The sequence below is a fragment of the Nymphalis io genome, chromosome 28 (genome assembly GCF_905147045.1).
Source record: "Nymphalis io chromosome 28, ilAglIoxx1.1, whole genome shotgun sequence".
Lineage (NCBI taxonomy): Eukaryota > Metazoa > Arthropoda > Insecta > Lepidoptera > Nymphalidae > Nymphalis > Nymphalis io.
Window position 1 is genome coordinate 2,350,440 of NC_065915.1, and position 27,811 is coordinate 2,378,250.

At 37.3% G+C, this 27,811-nt stretch overlaps 1 protein-coding gene across 1 annotated transcript; it reads right to left on the bottom strand.

Moving 5' to 3' along the window:
• Window positions 1-128: 128 nt before the first annotated feature.
• Window positions 129-27,811, bottom strand: LOC126779090 (macrophage mannose receptor 1-like). Its single transcript, XM_050502926.1, has 14 exons — window positions 27,773-27,811; window positions 26,970-27,094; window positions 25,918-26,023; window positions 11,149-11,234; window positions 10,251-10,396; window positions 7,783-7,915; window positions 7,441-7,567; window positions 6,560-6,627; window positions 2,955-3,075; window positions 2,229-2,344; window positions 1,627-1,818; window positions 978-1,123; window positions 497-626; window positions 129-279 (listed from the first exon to the last, which is right to left on the bottom strand). The coding sequence occupies exons 2-14, from the start codon at window positions 27,034-27,036 to the stop codon at window positions 215-217; spliced, it is 1,503 nt and encodes a 500-aa protein (XP_050358883.1). The 5' UTR covers window positions 27,037-27,094; window positions 27,773-27,811; the 3' UTR covers window positions 129-214.

Genomic DNA, 27,811 nt, shown 5'->3' on the forward strand with positions numbered 1-27,811 from the left:
AAGAAATTTAAAGTTACTGAAAACAATTTTTTCTTCAATGTTATTTAAAAATATGTTTATAATATTGCCTGTAATTTAGTTATGATAAATTTGTTGTGGATTTTTTGTTAAATAAAACAATATTGCATAAATATGATTTTATTTTAAATATTTAATAGATCATTCTAGATAAACAAGGAGCTATATTGATACAAACATTATTGAAATTTTGATATTATTGTGATTCCAAACTTTCACTCAAATTCTCACTTGTTTGATGTATTTTTGGTGTAAATTTTTCTGAAATTAAACAATTTTTACATTATATACATATAATAAATTAAACATCCTGAATGTATGCCTAAAAAAATAACGTTAAAATACCAATAAAATTCACATTGAACCCAATGAAAAATAAATCATCAAAGTCAGTTATATAAATATGTACGTAGACAGACAAATTGAGAACAAAGTCCATTTTTTAAATCAGTTTTAAAAATAAAACTTATATACCCACCTATCATACATACGGAATATTGTGGCGTGTCACAAGGGAGTCCGTAAACTAAACCATTCAAATGGTCCTGTCTATCCAGATTTAAACAGGAACTATCCATGGTAAAATCTCCATCCAGCCAGGGCGGCATCTAATAACAAATATATATAACTTTTTAGTTGCATGAGTGAAACAGATGGAGTGGTGAGTGAAAGAGAAAACTATTGTTCGATGGACGAAAGATTTTTGATTAGTAAATGGTGGTTTTATGGAGAGGAATAGCGTAATAAAAAAATACGAATAAGTATTGGAAAACAATAATAATAAAAATTTAAGAATTCGTTTGTGGAATGCTTGTATGAAATAACTGGTGTTGACTAAGTGTGATCAAAATTCGTCCGCTTAAAAATATATATTACAATGTTTTCTGTTTTCTTTCATAATATATATAATGTGCGATATTTTCGATGGTATGTTATACATTTTAAATGATCAAACTTACATATAATCCTATCGAGGAATCTCCAAAACTCTTTGGATCCAATATCCTCTTGTTATTAGCAGGATTATACCACGAATATGTGATCGCTTCACTAGCGATATCTTTAGTCATATTCAGTCGACCGGATATCCAAATATGTTCCACAGCTAAAATAAAGTAACATAACATTAATAGGTAGGTAATTTTGTTAGTCTATTTTATTTTATAGGTAGGTGGACGGGCAAATGGGTCACCTGATGATAAGTAGTCACCACCGCATATACACATTGGCGGTCTAAGAAATATTAAACATTTTCTTCCATCATAATACGCCACCAACTTTGGGAACTGAGATGTTATGTCCCTTGTTCACTCACCATTCAAACCGAAACGCAACAATAGTAAGTATTGCTGTTTGGTAGAATGTTTTTTAGTGGGTGGTGCCTACCCAGACGGGCGCTTGCATAAAGCCCTACCAACCACCAAGTAAAGTAAGTATACGATGTGTGAAAATCTTCCCATATTTATGATGACTTACATATTATGCTAGGAATATAAAAAAGTCATAGCTTTAAATATTTGACGATATACTGTTATATTTTGTAAATTTGCTCAAATTGACATTTCTATTCAACACTAGATGGCGTTTTCGCAACATTTTCATACTTACGTTCATCTTTATTTTCACCCATTGCTAGTAACAATTGTATCATAATATCATTACTATCAATGCTTGCGAGTGATCCGTTCATCTTTTGACAATTTTCAAAAGCATGTTGCCAATAAAAGAGTTGCCTTATTAGAATGTAGTAATAATTGTCGTCACTAGGCGTCGCTAGTGCTGATCTTAATGTTGGTAAACCTGAAACGTACAATAGAAAAACTTAAATCAGTCAAATAATCAGTTTTTATTTCTAATCTAACCTAATACAAATTTACGTTTGGCAGCATTCTTCACAGGATATAATAACAAAAAACATGATGTTCTTTACTTAAAAATCTTTATAAATGATGATTCCTCCGGACCAGACCTATATCATATTTACTAAAACTAATTTTAAGTATAATAAAGTTAAATTCTTGTTTTTTCTCTGCATCCCTTTTGCCGATAAAAATAAAAATACATAATGTTAGCACATTATTTCTTTAACTTTTTTGTGTACTTTATATTTTCGTTTCGAAAGGGCAAATATGTTGTCCGACCCTTACTTAACCCTTAAATCTGAACATATTACATTGATATATAGCACAACAACTGAAAATTTATTTTACCTTCGTAACATATAAATTGTGTTTTTCTCTCGCATCGTGCTTCTAAAAACACTGGGGTCCGTGTCGCATGTCTGTCTACTTGAAGACATCCACTTTGCTTTACGGAAGATCTGTCTCTATGGAATAATCAATTACAAATAAAAATGAATGATTTAATGAATGAAACGACCGAATGTATTTGTAGTGAACGTGGTTAAGGAAAACATCGTGAGGAAACCTGCATGTGTTGTGATGAAATTCTGTCACATATTTATCCTCTAACATTAGGCCATAGTTGAAAGAAAGAAGCTGTACAGACGAGAAGGCATTTGTCCAGCAGCAGAACTTTTACTCTGTCACTAATACCAAAAGTTATAACAGAATTTCAGCTATATCTGTCGATTGGAACTGGTTTAAAATTAAAAAAATCGTAAACTAAACAGCTATGTTTATTCACATTCAAATTGTATCTTATTATGATGACTTTTAACAAAGTTATAACATAGTAAAATAATTATACTCGTACTTCGTCCTCGGGATTTGTAACGTGTGAGTATTATTAAACACAAGGTATTATATTATTTTATTTTTTCTAAACTATACTGTGGAAGTGGTGTCACGTATGCGTTACTACATTGCGTTCAATAATACTCACACGTTACTAATCTCGAGGACGAAGCACGAGTATAATTATGATAGGACTTCGCGTACAGGTAAGTTCGTTTAATCATTAATAATATCCAATACCTCAGTGGCGGCCAAGGTTGAGCGTCGTTAAAGAGTCCGGGATTGAATATGCTTAAGCCCGTATCCGTCCAAGTCCAATGTCCCAATGAACCCCTAGCACCCACCCACGCATTCTCTATACCTGACGAATTAAATAAAAATCGAATATGTATTGTAATCTTTACATCTATTTATCTAAATATATTCAATAATGGCAACATCGAAATAAAGTAAATCCAAATTTCAGAAGAAAAACACGAAAGAAACAGACAACACGTTTGTGGAGATACGTTTAATCGAAAATTAAAGTATAACCTACCAGTTACCGGCTACTAACCGGCTTCGCCCGTATGAGGAGGGTTTAGGTGTGCCCTTTTTTGTACCACGGATAAAGTGTATGCAAGATTTCATGATGATCGGTTTGAGTAGTTAAGACGTGAAGATGATTTGCGATTGTACGTATTACATATTTAACGATCTTATTTACATATCATCAACAGCCAATCGTTGTCCACTGCTGAACATAGGCCTCTCCCAAGGTGCGCCAAAGCTCCCTGTCCTCCGCCTTCCGCATCCAGTTGGTGCCCGACACCTTCTTAAGGTCATCGGTCCGCCTGGCTGGAGGGCACCCTACGCTGCGCTTGCCGATTCGCGGTCTCCACTCTAGGTTTCGTCTGCTCCAACGGCCATCGGTCCTACGACATACGTGACCAGCCCACTGCCACTTCAGCCTGCTAATTTTGCAAGCTATGTCGGTGACTCCGGTTCTTTTCCGGATAATCTCATTTCTGATGTTATCCTTCAAAGATACTCCGAGCATAGCTCGCTCCATAGCATACTGAGCGACATTGAATTTGTGGACTAGTCCCGCAGTTAGTGTCCACGTTTCGGCACCGTATGTCATGGCAGGTAAGACGCATTGGTTAAAGACTTTCGTCTTTAAACATTGCGGTATAGACGACTTGAGGACTTGACGAAGGTTGCCAAATCCCAAGCGAATTCTTCGATCGGCTTCCTTCTCGAAGTTGTTCTACCGACTTGTATTATCTGTCCTAGGTAGGTATATTCACTAACAACTTCGAGAGGTTTCCCCTCGACGTATATCGGTCCCGGCACAACATGCCTATTGAACATGACCTTGGTCTTGTCCAAGTTTATACCGAGACCGACACACCGGGAAGACTCGCCTAGGCTACTCAGCATTTCGGTGAGTTGTTCCAGCGACTCTGCTATGATGACGATATCATCGGCAAATCGAAGGCGTAAGATGTACTCGCCGTTTACATTGACTCCATACCCAGTCCAATCCAGCGTCTTGAAAACGTCTTTCAACGCGTTGGTGAACAGTTTCGGGGATATTACATCCCCCTGTCTCACCCCTCTGCGCAGTTGGATCGCTTTCGTCTTATAGTCCTGGATGTGGACAGTCATTGTAGCGGCGTTGTACAGACATCTCAGTACCTCGATATATCTCCAGTCGATATGACATCTCTGCAATGAGTCGAGCATTGCCCAGGTTTCGATGGAGTCGAAGGCTTTTCGTAGTCCACAAATGCCATACACAGCGGCTGATTGTACTCTTCGGTCTTCTGCACAATCTGCTGAACAGTATGGATGTGGTCCACGGTGCTGTAGCCTGATCGAAAGCCGGCTTGCTCTGGGGGCTGGAACTCGTCAAGTCGTCTGGCGAGACGGTTCGTGACGACTCTTGAGAACAACTTATACACGTGAGTCAGGAGGGAGATTGGTCTGTAGTTTTTCAAGAGGGTTTTATCACCTTTCTTGAAAAACAGTACCACCTCACTCCCGCTCCACGTTTCCGGGGTCTTGCCATGTTAGATGACGGAATTAAAGAGGCTTGCTAGCTCTGTCAGGACCGGAGTCCCGCCTGCCTGAAGCAACACTGTTGTGATTCCGCCATCTCCCGGAGCTTTGTTGTTTTGAAGCTGTTCTAGAGCCGCCCTAATCTCGCCTTGGTCAACGACCGGGAGCTCCTCGGAGTAATGGCGCGTAAGAGGGGCGCGCTGGTCATCAATACTGATTCCCACGGGTTTATCTTGAAGAGAACAACTGCCCATAAAACCTCTCTACTTCTCCGACAATCTCAGGCCTAGAGATCACGACCCCACCATTTCCAGTTTTAAGTTTTGTCAGACGCGGCCTCCCAAACTTGCGAGCGAACACTTTCGATCCCCGATTTTGCTCAATCGCAGCCTTGATGGCACGGGTATTGGAGCGTTGGAGAATTTTTTTTTTTTTTATAGAATAGGAAGGTGGACGAGCGTATGGGCCACCTGATGGTAAGTGGTCACCAAACGCCCTTAGATATTGGCATTGTAATTGATCGTGTCGCGTTAGCGTTTTTATTGTTCGGTTTAAGGCCTTATCTGACAAAAACGATGGTAGTTCTCGTCGTTTTCTCATGAGCTCGAGTGTCTCAGCAGAGAGTATTGGTGCGTTGTCTCTTCTTTGTGGCGGAAAACACTTGCGGGATGTGTTTTTTCAGTATTTTGACCAGCGTGTCGGTTTTCTCATCAATGCTGCTTACGGCTTCCAACGCGGTGAATTGATTTTGAAGTTCCATTTGGAACTTTTCGGAGCCTTGAGCAGCTTGGAGCATGGTAGGTCGGAGAGTAGACCTCATCAATCTCGATCTTTCGGCTTTGAAGTCGATATTTAGAGTGCCTCGAACCAAGCGGTGATCACTTCCGGTATTAAACCTGTTGATCACTAAAACATCTCTAAATATGTGCCTTTTATTCGAAATGATAAAGCATATCTCATTCCTTGTCACGTTATCGGGGCTTCGCCAGGTCCACCTTCTCTGAGGCTTCTTTTGAAAGAAAGAATTCATCAAAAAGAGCCCCTGCTTCGAGAAAGTTTACCAGCTTTTGCCCCCTGTGATTTCTGCAGCCCAAGCCGTAAGGTCCGACTTTCGATTCACCGCTATCTTGTACTCCCACTTTAGCATTAAAGTCTCCCATCACAACATTGTAGTGGGCCTTCGAGGTGTCGTTGAGGGCCTTTGCGATGTCCTCGTACATCGCTTCGACACATTATCAGAGTATGTCGAAGTTGGCGCATATACCTGTACGACCTGTACCTGTCGGAAAGTTTTAGGACAAGATACGCTACCCGGTTCGACACACTGCTGATTTCCACAATGCTGCTAATGAGATCCTTTTTGACTAGAAAACTGACACCACCCTGGGAGAGGTTATCACCTTCGCGGAAGTAGAGTAAGTTACCGGACTCTAGAGTTATCGTGTCCTCCCCCTCTCTTCGGACTTCAGATAACCCCAGTATATGACAGTTTATATGACTTAACTCTACTTCTAATTCGGCGAGGTGGTGGTCCAGGCTCATCGAGCGTCCATTGTACGTTGCCATGTGAAGTCGTTTTATATAGTAGCCTGCCGTGAATCGGTGATTCTTAGCACCCCCTGCCCTGCCGAGACCGCGACCGCTACCTTGGTCGGGCCTAGTGGGCTTGCCGATAACTGGGGGCCTTTTTTTGGGCGCATCTGCCATTAAGTAGGCTTTTAGATAAGAATTATTCAATATATATATTTTTTAAAGAGAGAATATATAAATATTTTTTAAATAAAAAGGCAAATTTGACTCACTTGGCCTTGATTTCAACATTGTTAGGCCCAATTTCTTCAAACACTTCATCGTTGAGATGTTGGCTAACCTGTATTAAAAGTAATCATAATTATATGTTCTCCATCTCAGGATAAGTAATCACCTAACGAATTTACACGTAATGTAACATAATGATGAGCACAGCTTTGTAAACAGTGGTAAGGCTCTGACAAGTCACTTATTGCCCCCACAGCTCTGCCAGTTCCAGATTGAAGGGACTCAGTGTAATAGGGACAAATTTCTCAGTTCACAAGATTTCCGCGTTGGCGATTTAAGAAATCGCTAATAATATTTTGAGGGGTTCTTTTTATTACATAGACAGACGATCCTCACGATTTTATTCGCCGTCGAACATGTATTATAAACTAAAATTCGATGTGCATGTGATATATAAACGCGTTCTTCGGGTAAAATTCATTTTATATAACGTCAAGATTAAGATTTTAATTTTTGCCGAGCAGTGGAATATTTATCGTCGCTAACATTATAATGTTGTCCAGACCGATTTCGGCTACAGCGGCCAATCTCAAGAGAGATTAGCCAACTGTGCAAGAGATATTATAGTGCACAAGTGTGTGCGCAAACACAAGTGCACTCTCTATACTCTAACTCTCATAATCCGATGGGAAGGCAATCCGACACGACCGGAAAGAGTTCAGGCGCAGAGCAACGTGTTTACGTTGTACATACGTTGTACAACGTGTACACACTCAACTTTCAGACTCCGGGCTGCTATTGAGAATTTTCGACAGAGAAACTTAATAAAAGTTTACTAGCCCGACCTGGGATTTGAACCCAGGATCATTAAGCCATTAGACCAGCGAGGCTTATCACTAGACTCCATTTTTAAAGTTCTACTTACGACATTTTCTTCATCACACAGTAAGCAGCTGCTTGGTGCCAGTCCATGCGACCACTAAACAAGTGGTAGAGACCGGTGCGACATCTCACCGTCTTCAAGTTCTGGATTTTGACTTCAACACGAGCGTCTTTGGTAACAAAAATAATCTTGAAACATTATTATAACACTGTATTTCTTCTTAATCATCATCTATATCTATATAGAGAAATCTAATGATATGAATTATTTATAAGTTATTATGTATATGGATTACTTAATGTCAATTGTCTGTATGTAGCAACTAGCAATCAGGCGGTTTGTCCATCAGCCTTCCTGATAAAATGTAATATGATAATACTTAACCTCTTTCACAAGCAAATGGCCTCTCCAAATGGCAGGGTAAGTCGAGGAACACAGGCTTGTCATGGTGGACCCTCTCTACAGCAACACAATCAGCACCCCCTTCCGGTACTGGGATGTGGGTTCGATTTAACCACTAAAATATAAAAATGTATATGTTTACATAAAATTGGATGTTGGCATGTAAAACAAAACACAAAGTTAACTTCGCATATATAATATTTGTATACGTATAGTATATAATGGTTATGTACGATGGTTAGGTTGTGGAATGGTCTTCCTGCTGAGGTTTACCAGGAGCGCTATAATATGGAAGTTTTCAAACATCGAGTTTACAGGTTCCAGGTGCCAGCAACGAGTCAACAACTCCTTTTATTTTCCGGGGAGCATGGGCGATATGACCACTTACCATCAGTCGGACCTTCTGCTCGAATATTTTAACTATAAAAAAACTCACGCGTATACGTCAACCAATATTAAAGTATGTCTAAGTTTAATAAAAGTAAAACGCATTATTATTTTGGTTGTGTCGTCGTCGGATAAAAATGCAAACTACGATAAATATTTCGTCTGAAAAGCGCACATCCTATTATCGCAAGCAACGCGAGCGTATGAACGATAGAAAACCAATTTTCTCAAAAGTTTTATAGTAGCATTATTTCGTTGAATTTCGCTGCCAACCTTATTACATTGCGCTAAACAATATTCCATATTTACTTTTCAAATACAGTTTTAACCAATACAGTAACAGTAATGCCTGTTAATGTCCTACTGCTGGGCTAAGGCCTCCCTCCCTTTTTAGGAGAAGGTTTGGTGTTTATTCCACCACGCTGCTCCAATGCGGGTTGGTACAATTGGTTGGCAGAATTTCTATGAAATTAGACACATGCTGGTTCTCTCACGATGTTTTCCTTCACCGTTAAACTCGAGATGAATTATAAACACATATTAAGCATATGAAAATTCAGTGGTTTGAACCCACGATCATCGGTTAAAATTCACGCGTTCTAACCACTCGGCCATCGGCAGTTTTAACCGCAATCTTATGTTGTACTTTGACTATGAAGTGTTACACAAATCTACTTTATTTTACATTATACTTTTATTGTACATCACAAAGATTAAAAATATATTATAAAACATGGATGAAACCTAATTATGAGTAGCATACAACTATGGCGACCTTATCGCTACAGAGCGATCTTTTCCAGGCAAACATGAAACAACGGCGTAAGGAATACTCATAGGATATTAGGTAGGTGGTTTTTTTAAAGAATAGGAAGGCGGACGAGCATTTGGGCCATCTGATGGTAAGTGGTCACCAACGCCCATAGCCATTGACATTGTAAGAAATGTCAACCATCGCTTACATATCCAATGCGCCATCAACCTTGGGAACTAAGATTTTATGTCCCTTGTGCCTGTAATTACACTGGCTCACTCACCCTTCAAACCGGAACACAACAATACCAAGTACTGCTATTTTGCGGTAGAATATCTGATGAGTGGGTGGTACCTACCCAGGCGAGCTTGCAGAAAGCTCTACCACCAGTAAGGTAATGAAATAATGGTAATTAAAATAACATATATATCTATAACAAAACAAATAAATAATAAATTAATTGTATCTTCAACCAAACAATTAACCAACGGGAGAACATGGGAGTTAAATTAAAAAAAGTCCAAGTTAAAAATATGAGCGGAATCTAATCTTGGAAACGTAAAAAACGAAAAAACGTATACCAAGCCTGGTTAGCATGTATTTACTTTGTTACGCTTACGCTTTTACGTCATAATTTTTCAATCATTATGAAATTTAGTGTGCAAGCTAACTAGGAGCAGTCGGGTGGTAACGTCACAGGAGCTTGCGCAAGCGATCCCGTGGCGCTCCTCGTTAAGACGGGAAGGGTACAACATGTCATAATAAAAAAAAATCCTATATCTACTTAAATATTAAATAAACGGTTTTTGTTATGGTAACGGATAATTTTGGTTCACCGATTTTTATTTTTATTTTTTTGCTATTCTTACCCGAAACATGTGCGGACGTTACATTTGACTAGCGCCTAGTTGCCTTGTAAAGTAGTATATATGCTGTCTGCTAGGGCACAGAAAAGGACATATGATCATAGGACCTAACATCAACTTACGCGGGCGAAGACGCTGGAGAAATCTAATAATAATAATGTTGTAAGTAGGTATTCTGTGACGTAGCTGTAAATATATTAAATACCTATTCAGTTAAAAACATCCAGAAGGGAGTCTCCGAGATTATGACAAGATCAGAGCGCTGTTTTTTCTTGATACGAGGGTTTATGGTTCTAATAAGCAACCGCTGGTTCACAACGTATCCAATTTTACTATAAGCGCTTAGCAATTGTCATAAAATGCAGATTAACAGAGTAAGCATTTTTTTTTAAATAAATACTGTTTTTTATTTCAAATATTATTATATGCTCTATTGTACTTACCATTGGATAATGTCTTGTAATGTCATCGTTTTCATTTGGTAGTACGTCACCAGCCGTCCTCCTTAATTCCACACCATGACTCCATCGGTAACCTTCAGGGTCTTCAGCTGAATCACGTCTAGCACCAACCCATATTGATTCTATTGCTGAAAATTTGCAATCTTAATAATGGTATGTTATACTTGGTGGTAGGGCTTTGTACCACCTGTTTGGGTCTGGGTAATCATTCATCAGATATTCTACTGCTAAACAGCAATACTTAGTATTATTGCGTACCGGTTTGAAGAGTGAGTGAGCTAGTGTAGCTACAGGCACAATAGACATAAAATCTTAGTTCCCAAGGTTGGTGGCGCATTGGCGATGTCAAAAATGGTTGAATTTCTTACGGCGCTAAAGTCTATGGAGGTGATCACATGACCCGCCAAGCTATTTTATAAAAATGAATAAAACTATCTACATAATCAACAAAAATGAATATTTGTATGTTTGTTCCCTATTTGTTTCTAAACTATTCATTCGACTGTCATAAAACTTTGGTGACTATTGTTTTTTTTTTTTTTTTATGCACACGCCCGCGAAGGTTACTGATCCAAAATAATGTGTAAGACTAAGTCAGATTGTAATATATAATATTAGATGTGATACGAATTATTATTAAATATTACTGGAGAGTATCTGTCTTTTTTACATTATAATAATCTATATTTTTAATCTGGCAACAAGAACATTGACAGATACTTTTTATGGCGGGAGACTTTGATTATTTTTACGAGCATTGCGGATTGCGTGTTAAGATCTAGTTCTTACAAATGTTTTTTTGTTTGTGTTGTGTTTGCACAATCCCCTACCACCAGGTAATGTATGTGTGTCCATGATATAAACGCTGATAGATACTTACAAAATTGTAGTTCAGATAATGCTTCAGCCATAAATTCTGCTTTCTCTTTAGTATCTAATACTGCTAATGTCCCGTTGTGGTGACCACTGAAAACCAATTGAATATAATTTTGCGTGTTTTTTTTTATTTCTTAACAAATTCTACACGAAGGTCACTGTTTTATCAACCATAATTAAAATAAGTAAATTGATATGTCCAGTGCAGAGCCGGCTTTCAGAACATGCTTGTTTATATATCGACATAATCTTATAACCTTGTAAAATGGAAGGAAATATTAAAGCGAGGCCGGCAATTACACAATGGGAGCTTTACATTTCAATTAATATTGTTAACCCTTCGTATGCCGCATCACACACCAAGAGAAATGTATCTGCCGCCGATTTATCGGGTGAAAGAGAAAGAACATATACCTAAGAAAGAGATAGCCTTTTTCTGTCTCTTTCATAGGTCGCACGCTATGATTTGGTATAGCCAGGTGTAAACTTTATTTTGACAATATTATCTAAAGTTTTTGTATACTCTTTTTTATCACTAGCTCTCATATTCAGATTTTTTTTTAATATTTGTTGAATAAAAGTCTGTGTTTTACTCATTTATTATAATTGTTTTAACTTTTTTACAACACAATTTTAATAACGTTAATTGTATTAGATTTAACACGAAGTAAAAAAAAAACATAGAACAACAATCTAGATTTTACGAATAGGGTTAATGACGTAAAAAAAATTATTGTATGGGATTATGTTATCGCAGACCGGAAGATTTTTTAGGATCATTCTCGGCTATGAACGTATAATTTGTAAAAAACCTTCTATATATATAAAACAACACTTCGTTAAACCCTTGTGTTTAAATCTTGCATTGGCTGCATTGAACCTGTACTATATCTGGCCACTTTGGCATAAAAGTTTATGAACTCCCTTGAAGCTGAAATAGTATTTTTTATTAAATATATATACACAAAACATTGGCAATAACAAGGTAACGTCATCGAATAAGGTCCTTGTACATATACAGCAGCCTCGACAAAATTGTCCTCAAACCTATGATAATATATTAAGAGTTAGGTTGCTAATCTTTAACTTGATTTTCCAGAAGGTAAATCCAGTTCATGGTGAAAAATTAAATATTGTATGTATAACTACATTATAACTTAAGGTGTCTATCAATGATTATAAACATTAAGTAATTATTTTTTATCGATAACAAAAAGTGACCCCTGGTATTTATTAAATGCTTTAGTTTATTGAGACCAAAGCTGGAAATATTGATTTAATCTGTTCATGTAAGGTTTTCTCAGTCCGATATGGTTCACGGATCGTCTTTACGCCTTTCATCATTTATATCAGCGCTTCCTTTCTGTAAAATCCTATGAAGGTCTGGTTCGAATATATCTGTTACGAGTGAATGTTACGGAACGGTTGTAAAATAATGAGATTATTTGACATGTCTGTTACGTTGCCCTCATATCGTTATTTTATTAAATAGGAAGCCATTATATATTAAGAAAACATTTTCTTATTGCTTATATAAAAATAGTGTAACAAAATATATATCAATTATAGGCTAATTTAACGTTCAAATAAAAAATAAAATAATTTATTTCTATTTTTAGAATTTATCAACTAAAACATTAATTCAATTGAATATGTGAGGTTTTTTTTTTAATTCATAAAAAGTTTACTCTAAAAAGGTGTTATAAATTATTAACTAATATGAATAAGATTATTATATCTACAAATTCAAGTACCTACTATCAATACTGTCGGATTCAGATCTTTGCACGTGGGCTTGATCAATGTTTTGTATGATATGCAACATTTCTCTAGGTGATTACGGAAAAGGCTATGTCTAAAATATTATCCTAGATTGTTTCGTTTCAATTCCATCTAAACAATAACATTTTACCAATAAGTATATAATTTAGATTAGTAGTGAAATTAATACGCAAGTAAAAAATAAGACTATTGAAAGTATAAACAACAAAATCTATTAAAAAATGAAAAGTTACTTTAAATCTCGCTATAGTATATTTATGAAAATTGTTATGTATTTTACTCATTTTCTGGTTATATGAAACAATTAAGTTAAAAAATGAGTTCACAAAACACCTGGCCTCCAAAAAAATCGACCCACCTACATTTTTTGTAAAAAAGCTATCGTATGGTTTTAAACTACCACATATTTATATTTTTATGATTGATAATGAAAAAATGCAATTGTAGGATTGTACAAAAACGGAAATAGTGCGCAAAAAATAGGTTTTTAGGTAAATATGTGACAAAACACGAAAACACAAAATTTTACGCAATTTTATTATTTATTTGTGTACAAAACGATTTGCCGTTTGTTTTTAAATTTGGGTGCCTAAATCTTACTTTAATAGGGAGTGTTTCCTCCTCTTGACCTAATCACTGCCTGCATACGCCTATTAAGTGACCTGATTAGCTTTTTAATGTCTTCCTGTGGGGTCCGTTGCCATTCTTCAGTTAGGGCAGCTTCCAGTTGATTCAGGGTTTCTGGAATTGGATTTAATGCTCGAACCGTACGTTTTAGCTGGTCCCAGAGGTGCTCTATCGGGTTTAAGTCCGGACTATTGGCTGGCCACTGCATAACTGGAATTTCGACTTCCCTGAGATAGTCTTTAACAATTCTAGCGACGTGAGGTCGTGCGTTGTCGTGCATAAGTTGGAAATTATCCCCAATATATCCAGCGTAAGGCATCACATGAGGCTCCAGAATGTCTGTTATGTAAGTTTCAGCATTAACAGCACGATTACGGAAAAAAACCAGTTCTGTGCGTCCCGTCAAAGAAATACCTCCCCAAAACATTGTAGAGCCTCCACCAAATCGGACTATTTCTCGAATGCAACACTGAGAGTAGCGTTCTCCTGGCCTTCGCATGACGTTACGTCGTCCATCAGAGCCTACTAGACACATTCGGCTTTCATCACTGAACAATACTGTCTCCCATTGGTCCAGTGTCCAATCGACGTGCTGCCTAGCAAATTGTAGTCTTGCTTGTGGATGGGATGCTGTGAGTTTTGGTCCTGTTGCTGGCTTGTGAGGGGTTAAATTTTGCTCTCGAAGTACACTCACAGACACTCCACGACTTTCTCGGAGTCTACCTTGAACGTCAACAGCCGAAAGATGTCGGTTTCTTAAAGACGTCAAACCAAAAAAACGGTCATCGGTCGGGTTCGTGACACGCCCCCTGCCAGATCCTGGTCTCCGACGATACTCCCCAGTTTCCAAGTAGCGTTTGTACACTCTTCGCACCGCTGAACGACTTAATTTTAGTGTTCTAGCCACATTTCGCTGACTTAACCCCTCATGAATAAGAGCTACGACTTGAGCAGCTTCTGCTTCAGTAGTATCCATTTTTTATGTTTAAACTTATTAAAATTATTGTTTCAACAAAGTTTCATACACTTAATCAATAATAAACATCGAACCGAGATGACTCCGCGTTAAGAACTGGAAATAAACTAGCCATGCACTTTGTGCACAAAGTAACGTTTTCTTATCAATACTTTAAAAATATTACAAATATCCTCAATAACACTTACAACTCCTCCAAATCAATATCAAGTGGGTAATAAAATGTTAAATGTATGTCCCATAAGTAAAACAATCCACCTAGGTCGTCGCATAGTTAAGATAACAACTTTGTAAGTAAAAAAATACGGGTGGGTCGATTTTATTGGCGGCCTGAAAACTGAATCTTATTGATACAAAAATGTTTTTAAAAAGATTGATGAATACCTTCAGGCACTAGAGTTGATTGCGAGGCATGCCAGAAGGCTGATAGGAGATGACACATTGGTCGAGTATAGGCTCCAAAGTCTTGAACATCGACGTGTGGTTGCATCACTCTTAGTCTTCTATCGGATACATTTCGGAGAATGTGCTCAGGAATTACACGAACTGATTCCTCCCACCCCTTTTTACCATCGAACAGCCAGGCAAACGCGACCAAAGCGCCATAGGTACACAGTGGAAATTCCCCGCCTACGTACGAAGCGCTTTGAATCAACATTCATCATTCGCACTGCGAAACTATGGAATGCTTTGCCTGAGTCCGCATTTCCTGATAGGTACAATGTTGGTGTCTTCAAATCCAGAGTAAACAGGTTTCTTATAGGTAAGCGTGCTACATCCTAGACCGTGTCGATGCTTAACATCAGACAAGTCAACGGTCAAAAGCTGGCCTATTCATTATAAAAAAAAACCTACGCATGAAATTTATTTAATGAGAACTTTATTTTAATAATTAAAATATAAATTATAAATTGAATGATAAGTTTAAAAAAATAATAATATAAGTTTTATTTAGGATAAACTAAAATTTTAGCGGAAGAAGTGCAAAAAGCTACTTTATATATAGAATATACAAATATATTCTACGCTTACCCGAGAACTTTTGTAGACATAAATAAAATCACTTTACTGTTTTTAATTATATTATACGAAATTTTCACAAATATGGCCGCGAGCATTCGTAATAATGATGTTTTAGCGCGAATTTGCGAAGCGAATTTTGTCGTCGCTGATTGGTCGAAATGATAATCTAATAAAAAATAGAGAGGGCGAAAAATATATATCAATTACTATGGATAAAAAAGAGCTAGGTATGTTTCTCTTGTGAAGTGTAAAACAAAAAAAATTAAACTATGAGATAATGTTCGAGCGCATATCTACGCTCCGGCATACTACGGGTTCAAAATTGGGAGCGCATATATGCGCTCCAGCATACGAAGGATTAAATGACTTAATTTAATTAGGTTTATTTTGACTTTTGTGAAAAAATTGACTTGGATATCTCAAAAATTTAAAACGTATTAAATTGTCTATGATCTCATCCTAATATCTTTGATAAGAGAAATATTTACAGTCCGTCACAAGGCTGTGTAAATAGGGTCTGATGAATGAAACAGCGGATTCATATTTCGGGATGCAGAACAATGAAATACATACACCTATGTCGTCATGGCGGGCGATCGTGCAAGAAGGAGTTACATCTAAATTGACACTTGATAGCTACATTTGACAGTTGACATTACTATTGCGTTCACGCTGCATGCATGCAACAACATTTTTCCACTTGCAAACAACACATATAACTTAATACAAATGAATAGTACAGTGACAGCCTGTGACTGTCCCACTGTGGGGTTAAGGCCTCGTCTCCTTTTATTTTGACGATTGTGGGGACACGCATACCATTACGCAACAATATGTACTTAAAGCAATCGACGATCAGCGCGACTCACCAGTCACTTCTCTCCCCGGTTCGAATTAACATGTGCATTTGACCATCTTCCGCGCAAATAAATTCGGTTCACATTTTGAAATTGTATTGTTTATTACTTCCAACCCTACAGACATTGAACACGCATATAGTAAGGCCTAACCTTACATTGGTGACCCTGACGTGATTTGATTAATGCTATTGGCAAAGTGACTATTAAGTGAATATTTATAAGCTGTGCTTTTAAAAAAGCGAAAATAGTTCAGCGGCGGGAAGTGAGTCACGTATCAGCTCTCAGGATACGTTATATAATAGTGGACCGAATTAAATTAGTGAACCGATTTTTAATTATTGAAACAGCGCGTAAATTTTTTATAAAATGAATAAGACAGTAGCGTGGCCAGCGGGTCCAATAGATGCCTCGCCCACAGCAATACAACCTGTCGTAGATCTGGCAATGATTTCCATTTCTGCGAAGATACCAGAATTTTGGAAGGACATGCCGAAATTATGGTTTGCCCAATTTGATTCTGTTATGGAGACACAAAAGCAGGGCGATACGGCGAAATTTAGCATAGTGATAGCGAAGCTCAGCAGAGACGCCTTACAGCAGGTATGACCTTATTAGTATGCCACCTGCAGAGAAAAAGTAACCGTAACCGTACCGTAACAGCCTGTGAATGTCCCACTGCTGGGCTAAAGGCCTCCTCTCCTCTTTTTGATGAGAAGGTTTGGAGCTTATTCCACCACGCTGCTCCAATGCGGGTTGGTAGAATTCACATGTGGCAGAATTTCAGTGAAATTAGACACATGCAGGTTTCCTCACGATGTTTTCCTTCACCGTAAAGCACGAGATGAATTATAATCACAAATTAAGCACATGAAAATTCAGTGGTGCATGATGGTGGTGGTGTATGAAGAAAGTGCCCAACGTCAATTCAACAAAATCGTATCGGAAATGGACTTGGGAACTCAACGCCCATCGCAGCTTTTAAGAAGAATTTCGGAACTTGCTTCTTATATCCAGCTTCTTATATACACTAAAACGCCTACGGATATGCAGACTTCCGGGCTCAGTTAAAGCAGTATTATCGGTGGCACAGGACACGAAACTGGACGAGATAGCTGCATTAGCCGACAAAATAATGGAAAACTTACGCTCTAATGAAATCACCGATCAATCTCAATCGAGATTTGAGACTCATTCCCCAGAATGAGTTTTGGTCTAAGAAACGCCGCCCAAAAATTTCAAAGGTTTATGGACCAACAAGTATAAAAAGGGATAGAGCGCATAGGCAGTGCAAACGAAAACGGATATTTGATTTCACCGGAAGGCCAGCCATTCACAAGCCAGGCCTGAAAGAACAAGGGCAATCTTAGACTATAAAAGGCCAGAAACGGTAGAACTGTTGCGCAGGTGTTTAGGTATGATAAACTTTTATAGGGCACACCTTCCATACGCCGCATTACATCAGGCAGTACTTAACCGATTTTTACATAATTCAAAGAAAAAGGACAAAATAATTTTTTTTTTAGGACGAACAAAGCATTACTGCATTCGAACAATGTAGGGATAGCCTTAAAAGTGCCGTTACATTGTCTCACCCTAGCGTAGAAGGACCTAATGACAGATGCATCAGATACATGTGTAGCAGTACGCAAAGCAACAAGAATACACACGCCACGCATGCCTCATTATTTGACGTCATCGTTTGAAACGACGAATAGCTATGAAAAGAGCTGTTTATTTGAAACAAGAAACAGCATGCAATGACGTAGTATGACGTAATGTCAAGCTCTTAAAAGAGTTGTTTTTATAGTTAGTATCTTCATGTAATAATCTTCGCTTCAATTGGCTTCACTTCTTCAATGAAAACTTGCTGACTTCTTGAAACACGTCTTCACTCCACGCGCCGCTCGAACTGACTGAACCCGACGCCGCGGTAAAACGAGTATTTATAGAATCAGCCGCGCATCGATAGAGGGGAATTAAGCGCGAGAGGAAGACGCAAAACAGGTTTTTATGCGCCAATCAAAATCCCTACTTTTAATGTAGACGCGCGCATTTGTTATCATTTTTACATTTTTACAACTTATATTTTTCTTGTATTGCTATGCTAAGTAAAACTTTCATACTCACAGCAAAAATACAGTACCTATGATAATGAGTTATCGGCTATTTACATGTCAATGTTGCATTTAAGAAACATGATAGAAGAGCTACAAATAACAGTTTTCACCGACCACAAACCATTCATATATCCTTTTACAAAATTTAATAAAAATAAAGAAATTTCAAGAAGGATCAGACAACTTATGTATATTAGCGAGTTTACAAACGACAAACAACACATCAACGGTTCAGAGAATACAGTAGCAGACGCGTTATCACGTGTTGAATCTATCTCTTGTCTAAGAACTATTGACTACGAAGAATTAGCACGTAAACAGGATGCAGAGATACTGGTTACAACCTGATGATAAGCACGAATTTAAATACATAGACATACTTAACACTGGTAAATAAATTTATTGCGAAGTTTCAACTAAAAATGACAGACCTTATTTAACACACAAATTTACAAAATTGGCTTTTGACAGTATAAACAATTTAAGTCACCCAGGTATTCGTGCTACCAAGAAATTAATAACTAAAAGATTCTTTTGGCCAGATATAAACAAATGGGCTAAAGCATGCATACCGTGTCAAAAGGCAAAAATAAGTAGACATACGATTTCAAGTTTAACGGAATTTCCACGTTGCACTAGATTCGAACACATACATACAGACATAGTTGGCCCATTATCTACGTCACGCCACGGCTACCGATATTGCATAACAATTATGGACCGTTTCACGCGTTGGCCAGAGGCTATTCCAGTCTCCGGCATACGGTTTTCGACGTAATATTTAAAGAATGGATATGTAGATTCGATTGTCCTACTAGGATCACAACTGATCAGGGATGACAATTTGAAAGCGATCTTTTCACCGCACTTATGAAGTTTTTAGTCGTGCAGGAAATATATACTACTGCATATCACCCGCAGAGTAATGGTCTCATAGATAGGTGGCATCGCTCAATGAAAAATGCGTTAACAGCACGAATGACGGATAGTTCCGATTGGGCAGATGAACTAGTTAGTTAGTTAGAAGCGCAGCGTAGGGCGCCCTCCAGCCAGGTGGACCGACGACCTTAAGAAGGTGGCGGGCACCAACTGGATGCGGAAGGCGGAGGACAGGGAGCTTTGGCGCACCTTGGGAGAGGCCTATGTTCAGCAGTGGACAACGATTGGCTGTTGATTGATTTGATTGAGATGAACTAGTTACGTAGAACCATAGCATAGTATAGGTATATAGCTTAGATTGCAATTTTAATATTTGTTTAATTAAAATAATTTAGGACGGATGTTGTGAAATATTGCATCACCCGAGGATGCATTATTAATCAATTAACAATGTAAATCATTATTAGATTTTACTTCAATCGAGAAGTTAGTCTTAATTAGAAAATAGTTTTAATTATAAATTGTAATTTTGAATCAATAATTTTAAGCAATTGTTTTTTTTTTCAACCATCGTGTTGCTATTATCGTAATTGGCGCAGTCGGTAGGTTACTCACGGGATATATCTATAATACTCATACATCGAGGAATACTTGGATAACTCGGGAGGTTCTGCTCCAGCTTGACTATCCCTACAATTTGACTTAAAACAACTTGACTGAAAGTAATCAACCACTTGACGAAACACAACCAGGAACAAACCACGAGGAGCAGGATTTTTAGAAGGTCTCGATATTACCAACACCAAGATAGAGTTAAATCTCCAAACTCAAAAGCAGTTGCCTTACATTCAAATCGCGGACCCTCCACTTAAATTTCTTATAGACACCAGCGCAAACCAATCGTTTATTAGTACCGAAGCCGTCGAAAAATACTTTTATACCTTTCCATTATATTACGATCCTTTCGAGGTAACAAACACACACGCGACCAGCCGTAATAATTATTCAATAACGTTACCGTATTTTGCTTATTTCAATGATTGTAATAATATGAAATTTTTCATTTATCGTTTTCATAATTATTTTGACGGGTTGATAGGTTTAGATATATTAACTAAATGGGAAGCTCGGATAGATTCAAAAGAATGTAAATATGACTAGGTTTGAGTGATTAAACCTCGTCAAATCCTATTAAAATGTATAACTCGCGAAATATAATTTTATACGAGAATATAATTCCCTCTAATATCTCAAAAATAATTCGAATTCCCATCAATACATCTGACGACGAAGTTTTTATTAAAGAACATATCATTTCTAATTGCATAATTCATGAATGCGTCACCACCGTTTCGAATAGTCGCGGATACATAGAAGTAAGAAACCCGACACCAAACGATATCATATTTTCGCTCGATCGTTCAGCATGTGCTGATTTATTTAATACTGAGTACTCAACGACCATCACGCGTACTCAACGACGCATTAAATATGTGATAGCGCGGTTACGGAAAGATCATTTAAACGAAGAAGAGAAAGCCAATCTTAGCCAGCCAGCCAGCCAATTCCGAGTCGCGGATGAACTCGGACGTCTTCCATATAGAAGGAAAAGCCCTAACATTTACTAATAAAATCAAACATAAAATTAGAACAACCGACGAGGTGCCCGTGCACAGTAAAAATTATCGTTATCCATTCGTGCATAGGAACGAGGTTAAGGATCAAATATCTAAAATGTTGGAGCAAGGTATTATCAGACCATCTGATTCTGCGTGGAGTCTCCTATTTGGATTGTTCCAAAGAAAGCGAATGCAGGCAAAAATGGCGCCTAGTAGTTGACTTCCGGAAACTAAATGAAAAGACGTTAGATGACAAGTACCCCATCCCCAACATCAATGACGTTTTAGATAAACTAAGAAAATGTTATTACTTCACCACCTTAGACTTGGCTAGTGAATTCTACCAAGTAGAAATGGATCCACGAGATATCCCTAAGACCGCTTTTAATGTCGAACATGGACATTTTGAATTTCTCAGAATGCCTTAAAAAACTCTCCATCGACGTTCCAACGAGTCATGGATAATCTAATTAGAGGACTTCAAAATGAGATTTGCTTAGTTTATCTTGATGATATCATCGTGTTTAGTACATCCCCCAAGAGGATGAATACAAATGGATAAATCCGAGTTTTTAAAGTTAGAAACCGCTTATCTCGGTCATATTTTAGCAAAGATGGCATTAAACCTACCCCCGATAAAATCAAAGCCATTAAAAATTATCCGTTGCCTAAAACTGCAAAGGAAATAAAACAATTCTTAGAAATTTTAGGATATTACAGAAAGTTTATACCTGACTTTGTACGTGTGATTAAACCCATGACTTAATATCTCAAAAAGTCCAATAAAATCACCGCCGTTAAAGAATATGTTAATCCCAAAATTAAAACAGCCCTTTTAATCAACCTAACCTTAGCAATGTACACAATTATTCCTATCCTACAGGACAAATTCAAAAGGTCTGCTATGAATCTTGTTCTCACAAAGGTAGAATTAGAAAACGTTAAAGAATATTTGAGACAACAGGAAATAGTTCGTCATTATCAAGATGGTAAAACTAACCACCATGGAATTAACCCCCCACGACAATAATTACTGATACTGGAACTGAATTTACCAATCAATTATTCATAGAATTTACTCGCCTTCACAAAATTAACTACCATAGAGTACTTGCACTTTCACCTAATGATAATGGAAATAATGAACGATTTCATTCAACACTTTAAGAACATCTTAGGATATTGAAGTTGCAATATAAAGATGAACCTATAGTTAATCTCATACCATATGCCCGTATAGTCTATAACAGTTTGATCCATACATTCACCTAATGTAGACCTTTTGACTTGCTTACTGGACACTTTGACCCCAGAGACTGTCTTGACATTGACCGCACACAACAATCACTGCAACAATATGTTCAAACTCAAAGGGAACAAATGAAAAAGGTATACGATATAATTAACAACACATCTCTTGCTGATCGAACTGCATTGATTGAGAATAGGAATAAGACGCGTGAGTTTGAAAATAGTATGCTCCCGAACAACAGGTCTTTATTAAAAATCTTCTAGCTAGCCGACAAAAAACAGCCTCACGCTATACGCTAGACACTGTCCTCGCCGAAATACCAATACATATATATATACATAAAAAAAACGTGGCCCTATAGCAAAATCAAGGCTTAAGAGAATCCCTGAAGCAGTCAATTTGTTTCAAATTCCGCTAACAATGATCATCCAAATCGCAACATCCCAAGACATAAGACTTGAGAGCCTAGATGACGGACCAGAAATATTGCCTTATAAACTTGGACCTATGAGACTGACTACTCACCGCCATACTTTTTTACAGTACATACAACTAAATGAAATCGAGGATAAAATTCGTTCGCTACAAACTGATCTTTTGACTTTAAATGACTTAATGACTATCGAAACATACTCTTTATATGCAATTCAAATAAATTACTTAACAAACAAGCTTGGCAAAGTTTCAAATCAAATATAATCTTTAGAATCTAATCGAGTCAAAAGAGGTCTCGTTGACGGACTAGATTCCATTATTTTATTTTATTTTTTTATAGAATAGGAAGGTGGACGAGCATATGGGCCACCTGATGGTAAGTGGTCACCAAACGCCCTTAGACATTGACATTGTAAGAAATGTCAACCATCGCTTATAGCCAATGCGCCACCAACCTTGGGAACTAAGATTTTATGTCCCTCGTGCCTGTAATTACACTGGCTCACTCACCCTTCAAACCGGAACACAACAATATCAAGTATTGCTGTTTTGCGGTAGAATATCTGATGAGTGGATGGTACCTACCCAGACGAGCTTGCACAAAGCCCTACCACCAGTAGTATTAAATCCATCACTGGAAATTTGGCTCATACTGATGCGTTAAAATGTAATGAGGCCATTCAAACTCTAAAAAATAACCAAGATAAAATAGTATTAGATTTTAATAACCACAATAGTTTCAGTAAAGATTGGATATCTAAATATAAGTAATACATTAGAACAATTAGTAATGAATCGGAAAAGTATTAACGCCACGATAGAACAAATACTAAAAAGTAATATATATAAAGAAAATAGTTTAATTAAATACGCTAAATTCGCTCAACTTTTAGAAATTACTAGTGAAAATGTAGAAGATTTAATAAAAGAAATATTTAGAATAGAAAATAGTTTAGCCTTCATACGAGCTGGTTCAACACACCACTCTATGATAGATGCAGATATGTTAAGAATAATGGTAAGTAAGCTTGTAGTTATTTACGTTAGAGAACAGGTTTTAGATTTAGAATTAAGAGACTATTACGACACTATAAAATCTGGTTCGCATTATATAGATAAGCAAAAAGTTTTCATTTTTAAATTTCCTATTTTATCTAGAGACCAGTATGATTTATATAAGCTTGCAGTATTTCCATGTTAAAAAGCACAGGCTCTAATTCCTCGCCTTCCTTTCTTTGCAATTAACGAGATGTTATTCGTGTACATAGAGACAAAATGTTCGAAGTTAAGCAAGTGGTTTCTATGCGAGAAGGACATCACACATCAAATCAGCACCAAACCTGACTGTATTCAAGAGCTCATTATCAATCAATTGCTGCCAGACTACTGCCAATTGACAAATATCACATTAATAAGGTAAGCTATTGAGATAGAGAAACTTGACGATCAGCACTACATCCTCTCATTCCCACATCAAGCCAAAGTACAACTCAATTGCAGCCGCCACGATTACACGTCATTACGAGGAAGCTACTTGATCTCTATTTCAATAGGATGCCGTTTGAAATCCGGAGAATTCACAATCCTAAATGACAAGAATGAGATTAAAGGTCACCGTCTCAAAATACCCTTCAACGCGGAGAAACAACAAATTAAGCCAACCCATATTACTCTTGATTCCGTAGATCTACAAGGACTACAGTCTCGAAAACTAAAGTTAAGTTCCAGACACCTTTTAAAATCAGAGATGTTCAGTCAAATGCCTTAGCAATATGTGCAACCGGACTAGTCTTCATCATAGCAGTTCTTCGGTACCTATGTGGGAAGTCAACGAAGGACGAACATCAGCATCCTAGCACTGTTTTGAAGTTAGAAGATCCTTTAAACATCCGCCAAAATTTTCGCTCAAAGTCCTCAAATAGTTGTCGTTCTGCGGGTGGAGGAGTTACGTAGAACCATAATAATAATAATATCCTGGGATATTTTTCACACACGGCCATCTGATCCCAAATTAAGCTTGTACAAAGCTTGTGCTATGGAAACTAGACAACTAATATACTACATGTACTACTTTTCTTTTGTAAATACATACTTATATAGATAATTATACCCAGACTCAGGACTATTATGATAACTTATGTAAATGTAACTTGATAACTTAATATTAATATAATAATTTATTTCATATTAATAACATTCATTGTAATGTGTAACGGGACGTCAAGCGTGCGTCATTCAACGATAGTGATTCGACGATTTTTGCAACGCAGCACATTCCTGTATGACTTTTTGCATTCAAGTTTAAGACACTTTAAATTTTCAATATTTTATATATATTATTTAATTTTTGTAAGAGGGGAATGAATGTGGGAACACGCAGCATGACGCAACAATATATACATGTTGCACTTTAAGCAATCGACGCTCAGCGCACAAGTCACTTCTCTCCCCGGTTCGAATTAACGTTTGTATTTGACCATCTACCACGCAAATAAATTCGGTGGTGGAATACACGTGTGGCAGAATTTCAGTGGAACTTGATACATGCAGGTATCATCACGAGGTTTTCCTTCACCGACGAGCACGAGATGAATTAAAAACACAAATGAAGGCATGAAAATTCAATGGTGCTTGCCCGGGTTTGAACCCACGATCATCGGTTAGGATTCACGCGTTCTTACCACTGTGTCATCTCGGCATACAAATTAATGCCGAACTGTGAATAATAGATTACTCAAACTCGTTCACAATTCAAATCAATACATAATAAAACAAATTTGTATTAAAAACTCAATGTTTTGTTAATTACTTCTCCCTTTTTGTCATTATTGATTTGACATTCGAAAGAAGAAGACACAGCATTGTTTAACTAACCACTCGTTAAACAACGTCTATAAGTTAACCCGATAAATATTAAAATTTGAATAATAAGCTTTTTTTTGATTTTAATATAGATTGTTTATTGTTATATTTACTTAATAATAGGGCTACATACAGACATTTTTATAAAATACAAAATTAAAATAAAAAGAACAAGTGGCATTGTACCTAAGACGCTGGCACTGTTGCCTCTCTGCACCGCTAGACTCAGCCTTTGGGCTAAATAAGCGCCAGCTCTTGGGTCACCAGAAGTGTGGACCAGTTTTTTAGAAATTATTTAAGCTTTTTATATTATAACATTTTGTTTAGTTATTGTTACTTACCGGCATAGAATCTTCGCATTCTCCCAGTTAACTGGTAAATTTTGTATTAAATATTCTTTATCGTTGAATATGTAGGTCTCCCACCTATCTGACGCTGCATACGGCACTGAAGGGAATTGGTGTTTATGTATTTTGATATATATAAAGTTGGTTTGCGGCTGAATTCTTTCCGGTCGTATCGGATTGCCGTCCCATCGGATTATCAGAGTTAGCGTATAGTGCACCTGTGTTTGCGCACACACTTGTGCATTATAATATGTCCTGCGCGGTTGGCTAATCTCTCTGGAGATTGACCGCCGTGGCCGAAATCGGTCAGGAGGACATTATAATGTACGGTAGCGACGATAAATGTCCCACTGTTTGGCAAATTCTAGTATCTTAATCTTGAGGTTGTATAAAGTGAATTTTAACCGAAGAACGCGTTTAAATGTCACATGTACATCGAGTTTTAGTTTATAAGATATTTTCGACGGCGAAGTAACATCGTGAGGATTGGTAACTTCATATATACTCATGGGTCCATATGTAGCAGAGCTAAATATACCCGCCAGACTAGAAATAGCGTCATGAAATAAGCTTAAAAAATTTAAAAGAGGCCCTTAGCCCAACAGCGAGAAAATTACTGGCTGCTATTTAGTTTATCAACAGTACAGTAACAGCCTGTGAATGTGCCACTGGTGGGCTAAGACCTCCTGTCCGTTTTTGAGGAGAATGTATGGAGCTTATTCCACCACGCTGCTCCAATGCGTGTTGCCACACACATGTGGCACAATTTCAGTGAAATTAGACACATGCAGGTTTCCTCACGATGTTTTCCTTCACCGTATAGCACGAGATGAATTATAATCACAAATTAAGCACATGAAAATTCAGTGGTGCTTGCCCGGGTTTGAACCCACGATCATCGGTTAAGATTCACGCGTTCTTACCACTGGGCCATCTTGGCTCTATCTAGTTTATCAACCTGATAATATATTTTATTCCTCAAATCATTTGATAGATTTAGGATCATTTTATTAATCGCCATTAAATAAAATATTAAATTATAGTACCTCTATATTGTTCATTGTAGCTGGCGTCACAGAAATACACTGATATTAAGAAAAATATATTCTTCATTACGACGTCTTCACTGTAATGTTAATCGATCGGACCTTATTATAGAAGTGCTGTCTATCTGAAATAAAATCGCGCCAAATTACGCAATCCATGGGTTGCGTAAGATGTAAGGTTAAATGTTTTCATAACATTTTCCTTTATGTTATTATAAAATTATTATAACATATATTTCAATGGAATACTCTAACGACTCGTGTTTACATTACTTGAGATACTCTTGAAGAGTTTATATATATATTTTAAATAATAAAAATGTGCTTTATTTAAAGAGCCGACATGGCTCTGTTAATTCTAACACGCATGTTAAGCCTGAACTTTAATCGATTATGCTTCAAACCGGGGCAAACACCACTGGATATTCGTGTGTTTACTTGTTGATAAGGCTTTTTGCCTAGGTAGGACCACACACAAGGAAGCAACTCGCCAAGCAGCAATACTCGGTTGAGTTCCAGTTTGAAGGGTGAGTAACCCAGTGAACCTACGGCACAAGAACCGTCTCATCGCAGTTCCAAAATTCGTGGCGTGTTGGTGTTGTAATCATTAACAATATTTCTTTGAATGGCAATGTGTATGAGCGGCGGTGACCACAGTTACCATCAGCCATTTGCTAGCCTACCTATTTAAAAAAGACAACTTATATAGCTAGCTAGCTTGCCTACTATTACTACTCTATAAAAAAATTAGGCGCGGCTTTAAGCTAGTAACGCAATATAATTACATATAATTATGTACTTACATATTATAATTGATAATGGCGATGCTTTGCGTGTATCGT

Coding starts and splice junctions, on each gene's coding strand:
- LOC126779090 (XM_050502926.1), bottom strand. CDS start 27,036: ATGAAGAATATATTTTTCTTAATATCAGTGTATTTCTGTGACGCCAGC. Junction 6,628..7,440: donor TGTGTGATGAAGAAAATGTC/GTAAGTAGAACT, acceptor CTTTTAATACAG/GTTAGCCAACATCTCAACGA. Junction 2,345..2,954: donor CAACCTTGGCCGCCACTGAG/GTATTGGATATT, acceptor ATTATTCCATAG/AGACAGATCTTCCGTAAAGC.